At 42.1% G+C, this 18,628-nt stretch overlaps 2 protein-coding genes across 8 annotated transcripts in view; one reads left to right on the forward strand and one right to left on the reverse strand.

Moving 5' to 3' along the window:
• LOC127583580 (alpha-tectorin-like) overlaps positions 1-2,284 on the forward strand; it is a 45,794-nt gene extending 43,510 nt beyond the window's left edge. Inside the window, 2 exon segments of the mRNA XM_052039702.1 lie at positions 320-439; positions 1,397-2,284. Of these exon segments, the coding sequence (XP_051895662.1) occupies positions 320-439; positions 1,397-1,497 (221 nt within the window). The 3' untranslated portion in view covers positions 1,498-2,284.
• A 147-nt stretch (positions 2,285-2,431) lies between these two features.
• LOC127583792 (rho guanine nucleotide exchange factor 12-like) overlaps positions 2,432-18,628 on the reverse strand; it is a 97,954-nt gene continuing 81,757 nt past the window's right edge. For all 7 annotated transcript variants that reach the window (XM_052040149.1, XM_052040146.1, XM_052040145.1 and 4 more), the window contains 8 exons: positions 18,240-18,327; positions 15,580-15,657; positions 11,694-11,791; positions 10,937-11,179; positions 9,855-10,301; positions 9,274-9,533; positions 7,961-8,024; positions 2,432-4,643 (listed from right to left, as the gene is read on the reverse strand). In XM_052040149.1, coding sequence (XP_051896109.1) covers positions 4,633-4,643; positions 7,961-8,024; positions 9,274-9,533; positions 9,855-10,301; positions 10,937-11,179; positions 11,694-11,791; positions 15,580-15,657; positions 18,240-18,327 — 1,289 coding nt within the window. In that variant the 3' untranslated portion in view covers positions 2,432-4,632. The remainder of the gene's footprint in view (positions 4,644-7,960; positions 8,025-9,273; positions 9,534-9,854; positions 10,302-10,936; positions 11,180-11,693; positions 11,792-15,579; positions 15,658-18,239; positions 18,328-18,628) is intronic.

An 18,628-nucleotide genomic window follows, 5' to 3' on the forward strand; every position in this document is an offset into this window, starting at 1 on the left:
GAGATGGGCAAAGTTATCAAGCAATGCATTGGAATTGTTGAATCAGGGACATATAAAGGTGTAATCGATGATTTAACCATGTAATGCTTGGGCAGGAGTAGGGAACTATGTTGCATTTACAATGTGGTGTTTTTGGCCTGTACTGATGGCTGAATATCAGGCTTTAGGTATTGCCACCTGTTTATAGAGCTCTCCATCCATCCACATTGTGTACACAGGTGTGAGTGACAAGATGGGAGGATAATGCCTGGTTCTGAGCAATGTAAACAAAACCCTTGCCACCCACTCGTGTGGTGGCTGTACATTTCCTGTTTTGCAGCAGCTGATTGGTGCGAGGTGGACAATGGTGGCTGTGAACAGATTTGTACAAGTCGTGGGGAGCGGGCTGTGTGTAGCTGCATCACTGGATTCTTGCATTGGGATGGAAAGCACTGCCGCGGTAAGCTGGCGAGAAATCATTGATAGCCAAAATATTTGGTAAGATTGAAGTTCTGGAAATAAGAGTACCTGCCATCTCCCAGATCCTATCCTGGATTCGGGGCACAGGGTGTTTGCTGAGAATAGGGTGGGGGGGTGGGGGGGCAATGTCTGGAAGTACCCAGTCCCATTGCAGGCAAAAGCAGACAACATCAAAATAGATTGTCCTGTTAGGTTTTCTGTGATAGCCTGCAAACTAGAGCCTGGGTTCGGCACCTTATTGGTCAATGGCAGGATGGGATCCTTAGGATTATCTTCCTGATGAATGGATCTGGTTTCTATAAATATCTAGATCATCCCAAAAAAGGGCACATGCACAGGAACATCACCATATGCTGGTACCTTTCCAACACGTACACCATCCTGCTTTGGAAATATAAAATCATTCCTTCATTGTTACTGGGTCTAAATCCTGGAAAAATCTTCAACTGCCATCAGAGTATCTTCACCAGGACTATGGGGGTACAAGACAATGGCTCATCGCCATTTTCTCAAGGGTAATTAGGGATGACCAGTAAGTGCTGGCCTTTGCAATCATACCCACATAAGTTTAAAAACCTCCTAATCCAGGGCTAATGAATTTAATGAAAAAGCCAAATGTATTATCTTTCACTGTTGTTCTTTGAAAAAAAATCAGAGCCTCTGTGGTTAGGCTGGAAGCCCCAGTAACACTCTGGTGAAAGAAGTGTGACCATAACACCGTGATATTAAGACATTGCTGATAACACTGATGCAAGTGAAATATAACACCAAATGGTAACACTGAGACACCCCCATCTGGGGTGACAATGCAGCATTAAGACAGCAAGAGTACCTAGCTGCTGGGGCTGTTCATTAAACAAAGGCTCATCTCAGGGTGACAAGAAATTAAAGTTTTAACTTGGCTGATTTAACTCCTTACACTTTTCTCCCTCTCTAGCTCTAAGTGCTTCCAGTGAGCCAACCATACTGCCTCAACTTCTGGTGATCACTCAGATCTTTAGCTGGTTATTGGTAAACACACAGAACCTGAAACTGTAGCAGGAATGATGATGGAGCAGTCGGACTTGGGAGCAAGATTGCAGTGGGATTGAGCAGAATTAAAGAAACAACTGCAATTTCTTTTTTGGGGGATCAATTTTATTTAATTAAATGCTTTGGTAGTGAAATACTGTAATATCAGGATTGTAATGCATTTTTTTTTAAAAACAATTGGAACTTGCCAGGACTGGTGTGAGTTTTAGGATTTCAGCCTTTGACTGTTTAGGATGGCAAACATTGAAATAAAGGATTTGTTGTCAATAGAATTAAGGCTCATTCTGATTCAAACCATCTTCAACTCATTGAACCTCACAACTAATCAAAAATTAAGATCTTAGCTCCATGCCCAGTAATGGCATGCAACCTTCCCCCACATGCTAAATACCAGACATTCTTCCTAGGTGATCTCTCTTCACAAATCCTGATCCATCCTTTTTGGTGATATACCTTCTCAAAGTGATTTCAGGATTTGCTCTGTGAAAGGATTACTGCAGCTCCAAGGATTTATATTAAAACCATTTGGATTCAAATCAAACTTGCTTGCCTGCTGCACATTCCAAAGTAATGACCGGCTAGAGGAAAAATGCCTCATCATAACTATGGTGCTTGCAGGGATACAATAATTGCCAAAGCTTAGAGCTAAAAAAAGACTGTGCCTGTGGAACTCATCCCTCAGTGAGAGTCAGTGTCTCCTGAACCTGATTCCAGTGAAAGTCAGTATCAGTAGAACAAAATGCCAGTAAAACTGGGGCAAGTAGAACCCATTCACTCCCCTGAATCTGTGCCCACGGAATCCACACCCCAGGAAGATCTGGTGCCTGAGACACTTGTTTAAGTAACACCGATACAGTGACCAGCTCAGCCACAGCTTTGAGCAGGTGGTCAGACTCAGAACTCACATATCACAAATTAGGTCAAAGATAACAAAATGCAACTCTTTCCGCCACAGCTTTTTAATTATACTGAAACAATTTAATTATAATGAAACATTTCTTTAAAACCCAGATCCCAGAAACAGAATTATATTTGTTTTTTTTTCAAGTAACATAATGTCATTGCTAAATCTTAAACGAGATGCTATTTTACAAAGTTAGATAAAACCAAATTGAAATATGTCATAAACTTGAGACAAATAAAACTATAGATTAGGGGAGGCAGCAGGGTTAGTGTGTTGCGCAGGGTGATGTACAGGGCAACAACAGGAGCTATAGCGGATCTGTACATATGTCAGGGGCAATATGCAAAGTTAGGACATGCACTCGCACCAAATCAGCATCATCTCTGAAGCAAGAGTGGTGTGGGGAAAATTTACTGGAGAGCTGAAAGTATCTGCTTTAGTCAGAGTTAGAACTGACAGCCACTGGGAGGGTGTCTGTGTCTTGTTAACAGGTCTTATGTTCACTTTACCATCTGTACCAAACAGCAACTAGGTAACGGTGATTTCCAGCTTATTCACAACTGATGGGCGTCACCAAAATGAAGCTTCTCCTCCCAGCCCTGTGTAACATTGAGATCTGTTTATAAGGGACAGGAATTATAATTGGGCACAGCAGCTACCAGATAGATTTGGTTACAGCCACCATTTCTATAAAGTGGAATATAGGCAGCCACATGATTGAAAGGAGGGGTTACTTGTGGCATGGAGGAACTGCTCCCAGGAGGTCATACTCTAAATGCAAATCAATTGTTTATATTAACAAAAATTCTGGCAGAAAAAGGAGTTGGCCAGACCCAGTGCCCATCACAACTTTTCCAACATCTTGTGTCAGAAGCCTGCTCTGCTATTTTGTGACCAAATTGTTCCAACACCATAGTATCAGTGAGAGATAAGCATCTGAGAAAATATGATGCAACAGCCCTGGCGATGGGGATGTGAGGAATGAATGTGTTTGCCAAGTACTTAATGTACAAAGAATATGAAACTGTATGTTGCAAACACACTGCATGCCCAGAGGAAAGACAAGTTAGAGAGTTAGTGGTTCTCTGGACAGAAACACTAACCTGTCCCTGCACCTGATACTTTGCTCTGAGTGGAGGTTTTGCTACAAAGCAGCTTTGGTCCACAACCCTGATTCTACATCTGATTAGGATAATAACAGCAGATATAATGTGGATCTTGAACCTGGCTTAACTATCAGGAGCTTTGCTGTAGTAATGAACTGTGTAATAACACGCATCCTCTCACAGCCCAGCTGTGCTGTCAGTCCTGCAGTCTGTGCACTGACTCCTTAATCTCATGCACACTGCCTGCCCCATCTCTCTTTCACACTCCATACACCTGCTCTCCCTTGCATTCTCTGTGCACTAGCGTTCTCTCTCACACATACTGAGCACTAACTCTTTCTCTCACATTCACTCAAATCCAAGTAGTCCAGTAACTGACTCACCCTATGAAGCATCTCTCACCTTGTGCATTAACCCTCTTACCCAACGGAGCAACTAATTTTCTTTCATCACCTGTGTAGTTACTGCCTCATACCCCAGCAGTACAAGCAAGACACACACAGACACAAACACACACTAATTCTCTCTCACACCCTGTGTGGTAACCCTCACACCCCAGCAGTGTAGTAACTCTCTTACCCTGATTGCATGGTAAATCTCTTGTACACCCGAGCTGTCTATTCCACTGTCCCCAGTGTTGGAACCCAGCACATGGATTCCATGCATTAACCAGATCTTAATCTCCATTTGCAAATCAGCTTAATACAGGCTATGAAAATAAAAATTATAACAAAACGATTGCATTTATCATAGCAAGTGAATACAAATAAATACATCTCGATTTCATCAAACTCTAAGCTGATTTTCTGCTGAATTTCTGTACATTTGGTTTTAGGAGATGTGGAGAGCGAGATCAGTTCTATAATTGAAAGAGATGTGCGCAAATGAGGGAGGATGATTGCATCAACCAAACTGGGATGCATCCGTAACCGGCAAGACACACCAATACAGGCAGGACTCACTGATACACCATCCCAAAAATGACCCAGAAATCAGCGGCATTTGAACAAACAATCAGTTCCACAAATGTCTCTAAAGTCCAGAGCTAGCAGGAGCTTCAAGGGGTCATCTCCAAGCACCCATATGTTCCATCACCAAGCCTGGCTTGATTCTGCTTTTGAACAAACTACATTAACTGTCTCCTGTTGAGAGAACAGAAATCGTTTCACAGTCTGTAATATAGTTCATGTTCACCCACCTTTCTCACTATTTCCCCCAAACCCATCACTTGATCCATCCATTCTGACAATATCATAATTTATTCCACAATTCCATTATCCTTTTCATGAAAAGGACTTTACAGAATTAATTACTGGGTGGTGGAGGAAGTTAAAATTAACATGTTCCAATCATATTCCCTCCCATCAGTATTTATTACAGAGACACAAAGACTGCAGATGCTGGAACTTGGAGCAAAAATCTGCTGGAGGAACTCATTACAGCTTTGATCATCACTGGATCCATAAAGACATTGAAACTGTTTTTTTTAAATATAAAGTACCCCATAATACACAAACAAATGTCAGAGAATGCAAAGTTATGCTACGAGTAGCAGGATAGATTACCTGTTGGCTACAGGGCAGAAAGCAGAGACTAGGAAGAGAGAGTAACAGTATGAGGAGGGGTATTCCACAAGGATCAGTGTTGGAACCAATGCTCACAATTTCTATCAACAATTTAGACTCTGGAATTGAAAAGAAAATTTGAGGGGATTGTCAATATTGAGGAGGAATACTACAAATCATAGGAAGGCAGGCAGAGAAAGAGAAGTAGGCAGGGAAATCTCAAGAGTGCACCTCGCTTCAGAACTGTTTCTCCATGATGTAGAGTGTGGGGGGTGAATGCATCCAAGTACAGCCACATCACAACACCATGGGTGGCTCAGCTGCACAAGGAGGAAGGAGAAAAACGAAGGGTAATAGTGGCAAGATCCTCAGTAGTGAGGCGAACAGACAAGACACAAGCCCTGCTGCTGCAATCAATGATATCACAGAACAGCTGCAGGGCACTCTGAAAGGCAGAGGGTAGAACAGCCAGAGGTTGTAGTCCACATTGGTACTAACAGCATAAGACAAGATCCTGCGACATGAATTTATGGAGTTAGTTCGCAGATGAAAGAGCAGGACCCCCAAGGTTGTAATCTCTGGATTACTTCCACTTGCTAGTGTCTGTAGGAAGAGAAGGATGGGATTGATAAATGTGTAGCTAACAGGAGGTGTAGGAGAGAGAACTTTAAAATTTCTGTACCACTGAGACTGTTTCTGGGGAAGGTGGAACCTGCACCAACTGGACAGGTTGCACCTGAACCAGAACAGCCCCAAGTCCTTGTGGGGAGGTTTGCTGATGCAGTTGGAGAGGGTTAAACTAATTTGGCAGAGGTATGGAATGCATTGGATGTACAGTTGCAGGGGGTGGGGGAGAAGGGAACAATTTAAAATAAATAGAAAACAGAGCAGACATGGGCAGGATAAGGCATGGGCACTTGAGAGGAATGAAAGGCTAAATTACATTTATTTTAATGCAAGGAATCTGACTAGTAAGGCAGCTGAAGTTAGAGAGCTGATCAGTACATGGGAATATGATATTGCTGCTATCACAGAAACATGGTTGGGGAGAAAACAGCTGGATTGACAGGTCAACATTCCAGGGTATAGAACTTCCGACATTGGATTTTAAGTCCTGTCCCTCAGAACTTTTATTTCAATAACTTCCCTACACTGACATTAGACTCACAGGTCGGTAATTACCTACTGGCCATCTTGAATAAAAAAAATCACATTTGCAGCCCTCCAGTTATCTGGCATTCACCTGTGGTCGTCAAAGATTTAATAAGGCAGGGATTAATCAAAACTTATCAGCACATGTTTGTTACAGGGGTATCCTGTCTGACCAACTTGATTGAATTTTTCAAAGAGGTAGCAAAACATATTGATGAGGGTAGTATGGCTGATGTCATATACATGGACTTCAGTTCAACCTTTGATCTCTAGAGGGTGTAAGTTTAAGCTGAGGAGTCAGAGGTTTAGGGGAGATCGGAGGAGTTTTTTCACCTAGAGGATGATTGGAATCTGGAACATTCTGCCTGAATAGGTGGTAAAGGCAAGAACTCTTACAATATTTTAGTATCTAAACGAGCATTTGAATATCCAAACCATAGAAGGCTATGCTCCAAGGGCTGGTAAGTGGGATTGTTAATAGATAGGTACTCAATGGATGGTCGGCATGGACATGGTGGGCTGAAGAGCCCATTTGTGCCGTATGACTCTATTAATAAACCTGTAGAGTTAGTGAAACATGGGAAATGAAACTCAATCAAGTATTACATTTTGCAGGAAGGTTGCTTACCAAAATATGCAAATCTAGGTCAGGCAGAGGAACAAGGGGATCTTGGAGTCCAAATACACCAATCATTAAAGGTTGTGCCACACATTAGCAAGGCAAACCAAGCATGAGGGTTTAATTCTTAGAGTGACAGAAGTGAAAAGTTAAACTAAACATATATTGAACCTTGTTTAGACCACAGAGTTCGGATCCCATATTATCCAAAGAATACAGATGCAATGGAGAAGGTGCAGTGAATACATACCAGGATAATAACAAAAATGCAAAAGTATACACATCAACAAAGCATGAACATGAATTCTGTTTCTCAAGAAAAGATGACTGAGGGGGATCTAATAACAGGCTTAAAAATTGAAAGATTTTGATAGAGGTTACAAGGAGCATGTCTGCACTATGGGTGGGAAGGAGGAATTGGGGGTGGGGTGGAAGAGAGAAGCATAATTAGAGACTTACCAGGAAGAAAATAATTACCAAAAAGTTCCTTAACCAAAGAGTGGTAAAGAAGTTAAACTTTTATATTTAAGAAGCCAGAACAGAAGGGAGAAGGGAAATGTGGGTTACACTAAAAGACTTAGACGAGAACAAACAGGAAGAGGGTCAAGTAGAATATAAATACCAGAAAGGTTTGAATGGATTGCATGACCCGTTACCATGCCATATAATCCAATGTAAAGACTGCAGAAGAAAACATTCATTGATATTACCCATCAATTATTTCAGTCACATCCAAAAAAAACACCTCAGTCAGATTTATCAGGTAATCATCTTCTGGGAAGGGTCCTTGACCCCAAACATTAACTGGTTTCTCCTACCCCAGATGTTGTTTGATGTGGCTGAGTTCTTCCAGTTTTTGTTTTGTTTCAGATTCCAGCATCATACTGTATATACTAAAGTTCCCTGGTTTCCCTACTCACCTTTCTTAAACAGCAAAATGACAGATATAATTTTTCTTATCTAAAGGAATGGCTCCTGAATCAAGACAATTGGTAGCTCATAGTTGCAAAGTATCCCCTCTATACAATCCACGTGGACTGCAATCGTTTGCTTTCTGTTGAGGGTCTGCGCTCTAGAGTCCGAGTAACATGGCCTAAATGGGACAATGAAATCAGACACTTACCTGTTGGCTCATGTGAAGCTGTGGACTCCAGGACATGCTGACTGTAACATTCCAGCTCCACCTCCTGAAATACATGGTCAAAGACTGGGTTCAAACACAATGACTGCCTTCCGTTAGTAAGGCTGCAAGGTGCAGCCCAATTTACCTCTATTTCCCCTCCTGTTCACATTCCAAATTACAGTAGAACAAGTCTGCTCCAGCACTAGTGACCATTTGAAAAGGGAAGTAGCATTCACTGAGGCTCTTTACAGTTTCCCTCAGCCCTTGTGGAAGTTTTTTGCCTTTAACTGCTCTCTCACAGGGTGTGACTCTGCTTGTGGGGCAACTGCACACATACATTACAAGGATTATGTGGTCTCCATGTGTTTGCTCTCAATTCTTAATTTCAAGCAGCATATTCATTTGGTTAGCAGGAAATACCGGGTTTCATTTTGTCACTTTAATGATGTGAAGGAAACAGGTAGTGAATTTAAGTGCAGGGAAAAGCAACTCGGATTGGGTGCATTGAACTGCCATATTTGGATATCACTCATACCCTAGGCCTGGAAAACCCACGTCTATGGAGACACCTGCAGCTCCAGTAACTCTGACTGCACCAACGAAGCAGATTCCCAGCAGCTCAAGGCCTAGTGGATAATTATACAGAATAGAAAAGGATATCTGGTTCAATGGCCCACGTTTAACTTCTGCCCAAGTTCCTCCTAATCTACATCTCAGTCCGTCAGCCCAGCTATCGATTCCTTTCTCCCTTGTGTGTTTAACAGTTTCCCCATGAGTGTATTTATTCCATTTATCTCAACTACTGCAAGTTGTAGCAATTTCCACATTCTTACCACTTTCCCTAAATTCCCTACTGTATTTTTATGACCACTAGTTCTTGTCTCTCAGTCAGAGAAACACCTCTGTAACCATGTTACAAATCCTTGAACTATTTTGAAGACCTCTGTTAGGTCATAGCCCCAGTCTTCACTGGTCGAGAAAAAGAGGGAAAATCAAACTTAAGACAGCAGAAAAAGAACAGTCACAGATTAAAACAAAAGCACTCTGCTCCACTGAAGCTTTCAACCAACTCAGACATTTATGCAGAGTTTCTCCCAGAGAGATCATAACCACCTCTCACCTCCTAACAGTACCAGTTAATTGCAGATAACATAGGCTAATTTTCTAAACTACACTGACAAAGAGAAAATTCACAGCCCCATCACAGGAATTGAATAAACCTTGGGATGGGGTGTAACAGAATGTCACACCAAAGATCAGATACACTGGACAGACACCATGTTGACTGGGTAGATCTCAAATAAGCATATTACCTTTAAATATTTCAGATCAGACTCGATACTATGTATGAATTGGAGGATTTGGTTGCGCACATGTGATGAAGGAAGCAGCTGTCTAATTCCTGCCTCTGACCCTTCAGTATTACAAGGATCAGTTGTACTGTTGCTCTCCCTCGCCTCAGTGCTTTGGGTGATACAATCCACAGAATAATCAGGCGGAATTGTAGACATATCTATTTCATCAGTGGAGCTCCCTTCAGTCTGTGGAAAGTCATCCAGGGTTAGAAAGTTCCCTGCCAAGATGAACAAAGATTTTAATAAAAGTTAGTGATTCTTCTGAGGACCTCAGCCTGAAGAACATTTCTTAAAAACAGAAAAGAACTCAGAGTCGCACTTTATAACTACATAAATCAATACCTTATTCTAAGTAATGCACGCTTGCTGGAAGTCAAGACAATTCAACCAATGCATTCATGGTGTAGAAAACTACTAAGTAATTAGTCTCAAGAGCCATGAAGGGAGAACAATTTGAGAAACAAAATCCCTGATGGGAACACCACAGATCTATGGAGAAGGGATACCAACTGGGCGAGCATCTCATGTCTGTAACTAACCTGATGCACGGGCTTGTGACTTAGCCTCCTCTTCTCTGTTTGGACTTGGACTGTTCCCTTGTGATCGATGCTCATCTGAATGATCTTCTGGAGCATCGTAGAACCTATCTCCACCATCATCTGCTACCGAGTCTGGTCCGTGTCCTTCAGTTGTGATACGTTCGTGACCTGCTTCCAGTGTCAACTGACGGGAAAGTTTAGTCCTTTCACTAACTCTTGTTTCAGCCTCCACTTCTTCCAGTGTCCCATTGGCTATCTCTAGCTGATGCTGCAGTGCCTTGTTGGGCGTCTCACCTTGACAACACGTTGTGCTGTCGGATGGCCCATCTGTCCCCTGCTTTAGTGATAAACTGTCCTCTTCCGGAAGGTGCTGAATAGAAGCTCCATCGCTGGCATCATCTTCTGAACCCAGCATCTGAACTGACAGCAGTTGCTTCAAGGAGTGAACTAAGGAGAGGTAGAGAATGCTGCAGTAAATGAAATGCTAGTGACTTTGCAGTGATCAAGAAATATTTTCAGTTACAAGCATTATTTACCTTTAAACACCTGCCAATGTGACAGAGGGCAGCTGTGGTTGAGAGTTGGCCAAGGACAAATCACCCTGAAAGGAGCTCTCGCTGAAAAAAAATTCAGCAAACCAGGGTCGAAATGTCTAATACTAGAGGGCAGGCAGTTGAGGAAGAGGGTAAGTTTAAAAGAGATGTGTGGGGCAAGCTTTTTTTTTTAAAAAGCACAGAGAATGGTGGGTGTCTGGAGTACGCTGTCAGGTGTGGTAGTGGAGGCAAATACGATACAGGCATTTAAGAGGCTGTTCGATAGGCACATGAGTGAAGGGATATGGACATTGTGTAGGCAGAAGGGAGTAGTTTAGTTCAGCGTTTAATTACTAGTTTAATTAGTTCGGCAATCATGGTCCAAAGGGCCTGTTCCTGTGCTGTACTGTTCTGTTTAAACCAGCAAACATGGGAATTGAGGCACCTGCAATGTCCCACCACTGGAAAGGGTCCAAGTTAAACCCGTGACATGCAGTCATTCCCCCCTATCACACCTACATCCCGAAGGGATGAATGATATTTACTTACGGTTTATTAGTGCAGACTCTGCTCTTGAATAAGGAAATGATGAGACTGAACTGCGAGCCTGACTTGAATAGTGCAGCTCAGTGCTTCTATAGGGAGGCCGCCCTGCAGTCGGTCTTCGGAGACTGTTAAAGTCCTGTATGTACCTGGGCTGCCCCTCTGTTTCCTGCGCAGAGATGATTGCACTATGTTTCTGTTTGTTGGATGCTGAGATATTCACAGCCAGTGGGTCATCAATCTCTTTACCTGTGACAGAGATCAGTCATTACTCAGACCATTCAAAATTATTCCAGCTTTATCCTGTGGCTATGTTCCTGATGACAATCTGATTTTAGGATAACATCTGTAAGCATACCGCATGGACATATTATTAGGATACCGATGATCAGGATGACTTTTGAAACATCACTTGCTTTTAGTTGACTTAGAGCCATATCTACATCCATGGCAACCTCTTCGTGACTCAGCCAACATCCCCAACACCTCTCCACACAAGAGGCTCAAATTGTCTCTCACCCTTTGAAAATGATAAATTCTATGGAGAATTCCAGGAAGACAAGAAATAAGGAATCAGAACCATTTCCAAACTGAATGATGATCTACAGCAGGAAGCAGATCAGACCTGCAAAATGCTCCCATAAAACACTTCGAATAACACATTCATAAACACATGCTATTGATTCAAGAGCCAAGCCCATCAACAGCCTTGTATGAATTCAGATATCTCAGGAATACATTAATCCTTGATACATTTTGGTACCTTGTGTTGAATCACCGCTGCTCGACATCCTTCCTGGGACTTTGCTTGATCCACCTGGTTGGATTGTGCTCAGATTCTCCTCATCCTCTTGCTCACTCCTGTGTTAAATATGCAATCATTAAATTTATTATGGGGGGGGGGGGGGGGGGGGGAAATCACAGCAGGCTGGTGTTAGTTTTGAAAGAGGTTGCCCAGTATTCCTAGATGTAGGCTAGTGCACTTCTTTCTAAAAGCAGATACATTTATATGACATCTCTAATGCAGATTATCTTCAGCACATCAAACATTATTAATTAGTAAAAGTGATTAAAAGATATCACTTTTAGGTCCGTCATGGTAGGCTGGAGCAGAAGATTAAGTCACATGAGATCCACGAAGATCGGTAAAGTTGGATAAAAAGATTGGCTTGGATGTAGACGGTAGAGGATAATGGTGGAAGGGAGTTTTTCTGACCAGTGGTTTTCCACAAGAATCAATGCTGGGAACTCTTATTTACGATATATGATCTGGATAAAAATGTAGTCTAATTAGTAAGTTTGCAGGCAACACGAAAATTGGTGGAGTTGTGGATAATGAGGAAGGTTGTCAAATGATACAGCAGGACATAGATCTGTTGGAAATTTGGGCAGAGAAATGGCATAATCCACAAACGTGCAAGGTGTTGCATTTTGGGAGGTCAAATTCATAGACTCAGAGTTATACTGTATGGAAACAGGCCCTACAACCCAACTCGTTCATGCCAACCAAGATGTCTACCTGAGTTAATCCCATTTGCCCGCGTTTGACCCATATCCCTCTAAACTTTTCCTATCCATATACCTGTCCAAATGTCTTTATGTTGTAATTGTACCTGCCTCTACCACCTCCTCTGGCAGCTTGTTCCATATACCCACCACCCTCTCTATGGAAAAACTTACCCCTCAGAAGCCCTTTAAATCTTTCCCTTCTCACCTTAAACCAATGCCCCCTCTAGTTTTGGACTGGGAAAAAGACTGTGGCTATCTACCCTATGTCCCTCATGATTTTATAGATCTCTATAAGCTCACCTCTCAGCCTTCTTGGTTCCAGGGAAAACAATGACAGCCTATCCAGTCCCTCCTTATAACTCAAGCCCACCAGTGCAGGCTGCATTCCTGCGAATCTTCTTTGTACCGTCTCTAGCTTAATCACACCCATGGTAATTATAGCGTGGCGACCAGAACTGCACACAATACTCAATTGCAGCCTAATCACTGATTTGTACAACACTAACACACCATCCCAACTCTTATACTCAATGCCTCGGCCAATGAAGGCATGCATACCATATGCCTCCTTTACCACTGTCTACCTTTGTCGTCACTTTCAGGGAATCATGTCCTTGCACCCCAAGGTCTTGCTGTTCAATAACACTCCCCAGGGTCCTGCCATTCAGTGTAACCTTCGACAACTTTTACTGACCACTATACCTCCAATTTTGATGTCATCTGCAGACTGGCTGCACTCATCTGCAAATGTAAAAGGATACAGTAAATGTCAGAACCCTTAGGAACATTGATGTACAGAGGGATCTTGGGGTGCAAGTCCATAGCTCCTGGAAGTGGCAAACACGTGGATAGGTAAAGAAGGCATATGGCATGCTTGCCTTCATTAATTGGGGCAATGAGTATAATAGAATGGTAGGTGCTTGGAATGTGCTGCCAGGGCAGGTGGTAGAAGCAGATAGGATAGCGATGTTTAAGAGGCATTTAAACGGGCAGGGAACAGAGGGACATGGACCATGTTCAGGCAGATGGGATTAGTTTAAATTGGCATCAAGAGACGGTGCCTCAGGAAGGCAACATCCGTCATCAAGGACTCTGACCATCCAGGACATGCCCTCTTCATGTTACTACCAGCGGGGAGGTGGTACAGGATCCTGAAGACCCACATTCAACGTTTCAAGAATAGCTACTTCCCCTCTGCCATCAGATTCCCGAATGGTCCATGAACCCAGTAACACTACCTCGTTATTCCTCTTTTCCACTATTTTTGTAACTTATAGTAATTTTTAGGTCTTGCACTGTACTGCTACCGCAGAACAACAAATTTCACGACATATGTCAGTGATAATAAACCTGATTCTAATTCTGGTGGGCAAAGGGCCTGTTCCTGAGCTGGACTGTTCCATGCTCTATGTAGATCCCTTCATACTCAACAAATCTGCAACCTCTCTCCATTTAGATAATAGTCTACATTAGATTCCTCTTGCTGAAGCGTATGACTTCAGTTTCCCCACACGGTTAGTGTAGTGCTATTATAACGCCAGCAACCTGGGTTCAATTCTGGCTGCTGTTTGTATTGAGTTTGTACGTTCTCTGTGTCTGCGTGGGTTTCCTCCAGGTGCTCCGGTTTCCTCCCACATTCCACAGACATACGGGTATGGAAGTTGTGGGCATGCTACGTTGGTGCCGGAAGCATTGCGGGCTGTCCCCAGAACACTGCGCAAAGATGCATTTCACTGTGTTTCAATGTACATGTGACTAATAAAGAAAGCTTATCTTACTAAACACCATTTGCCAAGTTTTGATTACTCACACAATCCATCGATATAGAATTATAGAGTTGAATGGCAGAGAAACAGGCCTTTCGGCCCACAGCATCTATGCCAACCAACATGCCTATCTATACTAATCCCACTTGCCTACATTGATTCCATGTTCCTCTATGCCCGGCTCATTCAAGTACCTGCCAAGATTCCTCTTAAATGTCGCTACCGTTCCTGCCTCCCCCACCTCCTCTGAAAAATTCAGCCCTCAGATCACCTTAAACCTATTACATCTAATCTTACACACCTCTACTATGGGAAACAGACAATGGCTATCTACTCCATCTACATCTCTCATAATTTCATATCTCTCCATCATTTCACCTCTTAGCCTCCTTTGTTCCAGGGAAAACAGACCCAGCCTTTCCAGTATCTCCTAATAACTCAAGCCCTCCGATCCAGGCAACATCTTCAAGAATTTTTTCTGCGTCCTCTCTAGCTTGATCACATCCTTCCTATAGTGCAGCTACCAGAACTGCACACAATACTCCAAGTGCAGCCTAACCAACATTTTGTACAGCTGTAACATGACGTCCCAAAGTGACATACATCAAGCATGACGTATGTCATGTTGCAGAGTCCCAATATCCTTCCAAAGTTTTCTGGAAGATAAGGGTTGTGGGGCCATATGAGATTCCTTAGTGTGGAAACAGTTGGAGCAGAATGGAATTATCAGCATTCTTTCTTGACATGTCACTGAGAACCAAGCACTAATCTGTGCAGATTCACAAAATGTATCCAGCTGCCTCTGTTACACCATTAGACCAAAGGACCAAAGCCCAACTCTCAAATGGAAATAGATTGTTGGCCTTTGTTTTAATATTAATGCTCCATAAAAATAGCTCTGTAGCAGGCACAGTAGTGTAAAGGGCAGGCACAGTAGTGTAGCGGTTAGCGTAATGCTATTACCGCACCAGCGACCCATGTTCAATTCCAGCCGCTGTCTGTAAGGAATTTGTACGTTCTCCCCGTGTCTGCGTGGGTTTCCTCCAGGTGGTCCGGTTTCCTCCCACATTCCAAAAAAAATGTATGGGTTAGGAAGTTGTGGGCATGCTATGTTGGTGCCGGAAGCATGGCGACACTTGCGGGCTGTTCCCAGAACACTCTACACAAAAAGATGTATTTCACTGTGTGTTTCGATGTACAGGTGACTAATAAAGATATCTTATCGAGAAGCTACATCACCACCTAGATCAAGGAAGTAACAGATCTGCTCTTCATCTGCAAAATATTTATGGTGTGCACTTATGGAAAAATCCATATTTTAAAATATATTTGATTAATATTCAGTAACATGCCACATGCAGGAGAAATACTTACTCAGTAGGTGGTTCAGGGGCCACATGGTGGCTTGGTGCTTTTATTGATCCTGAAGTCTGTGTGATTAAATACTGCCACCTGTAAATGTGATGGAAAAGAATCAGTGATAAATGGCATTTTAAAATTCCACCCCAAACTCAGCCTTAAATTACTTATTTTAAAGGCACAGGAAGAGGCCATTCTAATAGATTTGTTTCCATATACTGTCCACGTTTGTTTTGTTCAATATTTAACCATTTTCCTGTTACTAGGAGCTGGGAATTCAGTCCCAAATTCTAATAAAGGCAATAGTTTTGCATTTCCAATGCATTTATTCATCAAAAAAAAGGTTTGTGGATAACATCACATTAAGATAAGATTTTCGCTAGAGTCAACTTTCAAGAGAGCCCAATACGACCTTCTCAAAACTTGTACTCATTTGAAAGTTTAGCCCATTCTCTCCTTTTAATGTTTTGTGAGTTAGTGCTTCTAAAAATGTAACTGCTTATCATATTTTTCTGTTATAACTTTTACCTGCCCTGATCCGCCAATGACCTCAATTCAATAACAGCCTCTTCATAGTTGATCACGTTGGATAAATCACGTCATCCATATATAATTGTCCACATTGTTCTCGAATTTGTGTACTTATTCATTCCTTTACCCCAGAGTTATCAAGTCATACAGAACAGGAACAGGTCCTTCAGTGCATCATGTCCACACCTACCATTAAGTACCCATCTATACTATTCCCATTTCCTTCCTATGTTTTGACATGCTGTAATATAATTCCTTCCCATTTTTTTAAACTAAGAAATTGACTCAGGTTTAACACCATCCCGGTTCTAATGCTGTAAGGGAACTGCCATTCCACTCTATTCCCCCCCAAAAAATTGTAGCCACGAATCTTCAGCCCCCAGTCCTGTCCTACTCCCTGTAACATCTCCACTAATGTCATTTAATGACAATTTTGCCTCCAACTCACCAGTTCTATTGCAATACTTTAATCTCTCCTTTCCAGGCAAGAAAACCAGAGGAGAGATTAGAAGTTTTCTTTTTACAATTTGTTATCTGCCCAAAGGATGGTGGAAGGAAATCTAGTGAGTGACTTCCAAAAGGGAATTGTATAAAGGGGAAAAATTGCAGAGTTCTCAGATTGGGGACTGGAACTAATTGGATTGCTCTTTCAAAAAGGTGGCAGATGTACAATGGATGGAATGACGTCCTTCTGCATTGTATGATTCAGTAACCAGAGCTTAAAGACTTACTATTTTTCTCATTTTAGATTTCCTACACTTTGTCCTTTTTGCATTCTTACTTTTCTATATTTTGTCCTTTGGGTAAATTAGCACAATTATAATTTATTAACTTAAAACCTCTTCCATGCACTCAGTAGTCTCGTTGGCCCCAACTACTTTCAGAAGTCTAGCACCTGAATTGGTTTCAAAGTCACAGGGATCTGAACCTTCTCTGCAACCCCCCCCCCCCCCCCCCCACCCTTCCCCATCACTCCAGTCAAGCTTCCAACTCTTTATTTCACTTTTAAACCTCAAAGCATCTGGAGTAATCCTGAGATTACTGCCCTTGAAATATGTCTAAATTGTTGATACTCCCTACAAATCCAAATTCTGTTTTGTCTTAATTCATTGAATCTGAATTGAACTATGAATTCTGGCTGCTCATCTTCCCTTTTTACAGTCTTCCATTGTTGAACATAAAAGCATTAACTCACTTAAGGACCTTTGGATACATACAGCTTCTAAAACTGCTTTTAAGGCTTTGGGTACAGAATGCACTATTATTGCTGTAGCTCTGTAACAAGCACCTCCTACTACAAATTCTGCTCCAAATGCCTTGTGCCTCACTGCTCTCAGAATGTGCCCAAAGTTGCAATAATTACCCAAAGTGCATGGTTTGTTGGATCACTGAGAGCATTCACTTGGTGAAATGGAGCCTTGCGCAAGTGAGGTCAGGTAGGAGCAGGAAGAGAGGAAAGGGAAGGCTCGATAACCAAGAAGAAAGTGGTAGAGAGCTACATTGATGGGACTGAACATAGGATGGCACAGGTCCGTGAGGAAGATAAACATGGAACTCTGCTGCCGAGATAACAAATGGCTGAAGTAAACTCATACCCAAAGGAAGTGCTCTCAGCTGCTCATTATGGATCAGGCCTTTCGACTGGCTAGGACACTGATTACGTGGCAGCAACTTTTACCAGTACCTACACGAGGTGATTCTGTGACCTAGATGGAGACGATACTCAGCTTTTCACTGGTATCACTAGATCAACAGGATCATGAAGCGTACTTTTAGTTGCACTAAAATATTTTATGTAACAAAGAAGCTAAACCATGAAGTAACTCAAACTGTGGCTGAATCCAAGTTTATTAAAAATTCTGCATCACCTTTGTGCTTCTAACTTTTAGACCCCAACTTTGGGTATAAGGACAAGGATCCCATTTTATCTTTATGGCTTTTTCCACATGGAATTGAGATCTCTCTGTTAAGAATCTTAGCATTTGGGGGTTACTTTACTTTTTTCCAGAAAAAATACACTACCTCACAATGATCTGCATTTCCCTTGCAAATTTCCCCCCATCTAGACAGTCAACAGTCCAAAAATTAAAAAGCAAAAATTAATCCTGCAATCTCATGTTTCCAAATATGTTGCATGCTCTTACGTTTTCCGTTCCGACACCGTCTGAGCCACCAGCTCATAGATCTGTGCACCATCAGCTGACGTTGAGATGACGAAGAAAGCTTTGTTATCTGAAATTGGCAGGACTTGATAATTAGTGAACAAACAAGAACACTAAATACTCAATTTATAATTTTCATTTCCTTGCAGCAAACTCTGAACCTTACACTCCAGGAGGCCTATGCCCTGAAGACATCCACACATTCAGCTACACGTGCATACTCCACGTTCAGTTTGATCAAGTCTGATCCATATCCGAATTAGATCTACCTTGCTTGATTCCATTACCTCATATACCAATAGGTAACTAAACTTTTAGTGATTTCAAGACCATCACCCCACACAGTCTCAATACTTTTCCTATCTTCAGTC

Source organism: Pristis pectinata, chromosome 27 (assembly GCF_009764475.1).
Source record: "Pristis pectinata isolate sPriPec2 chromosome 27, sPriPec2.1.pri, whole genome shotgun sequence".
NCBI classification, from domain to species: domain Eukaryota; kingdom Metazoa; phylum Chordata; class Chondrichthyes; order Rhinopristiformes; family Pristidae; genus Pristis; species Pristis pectinata.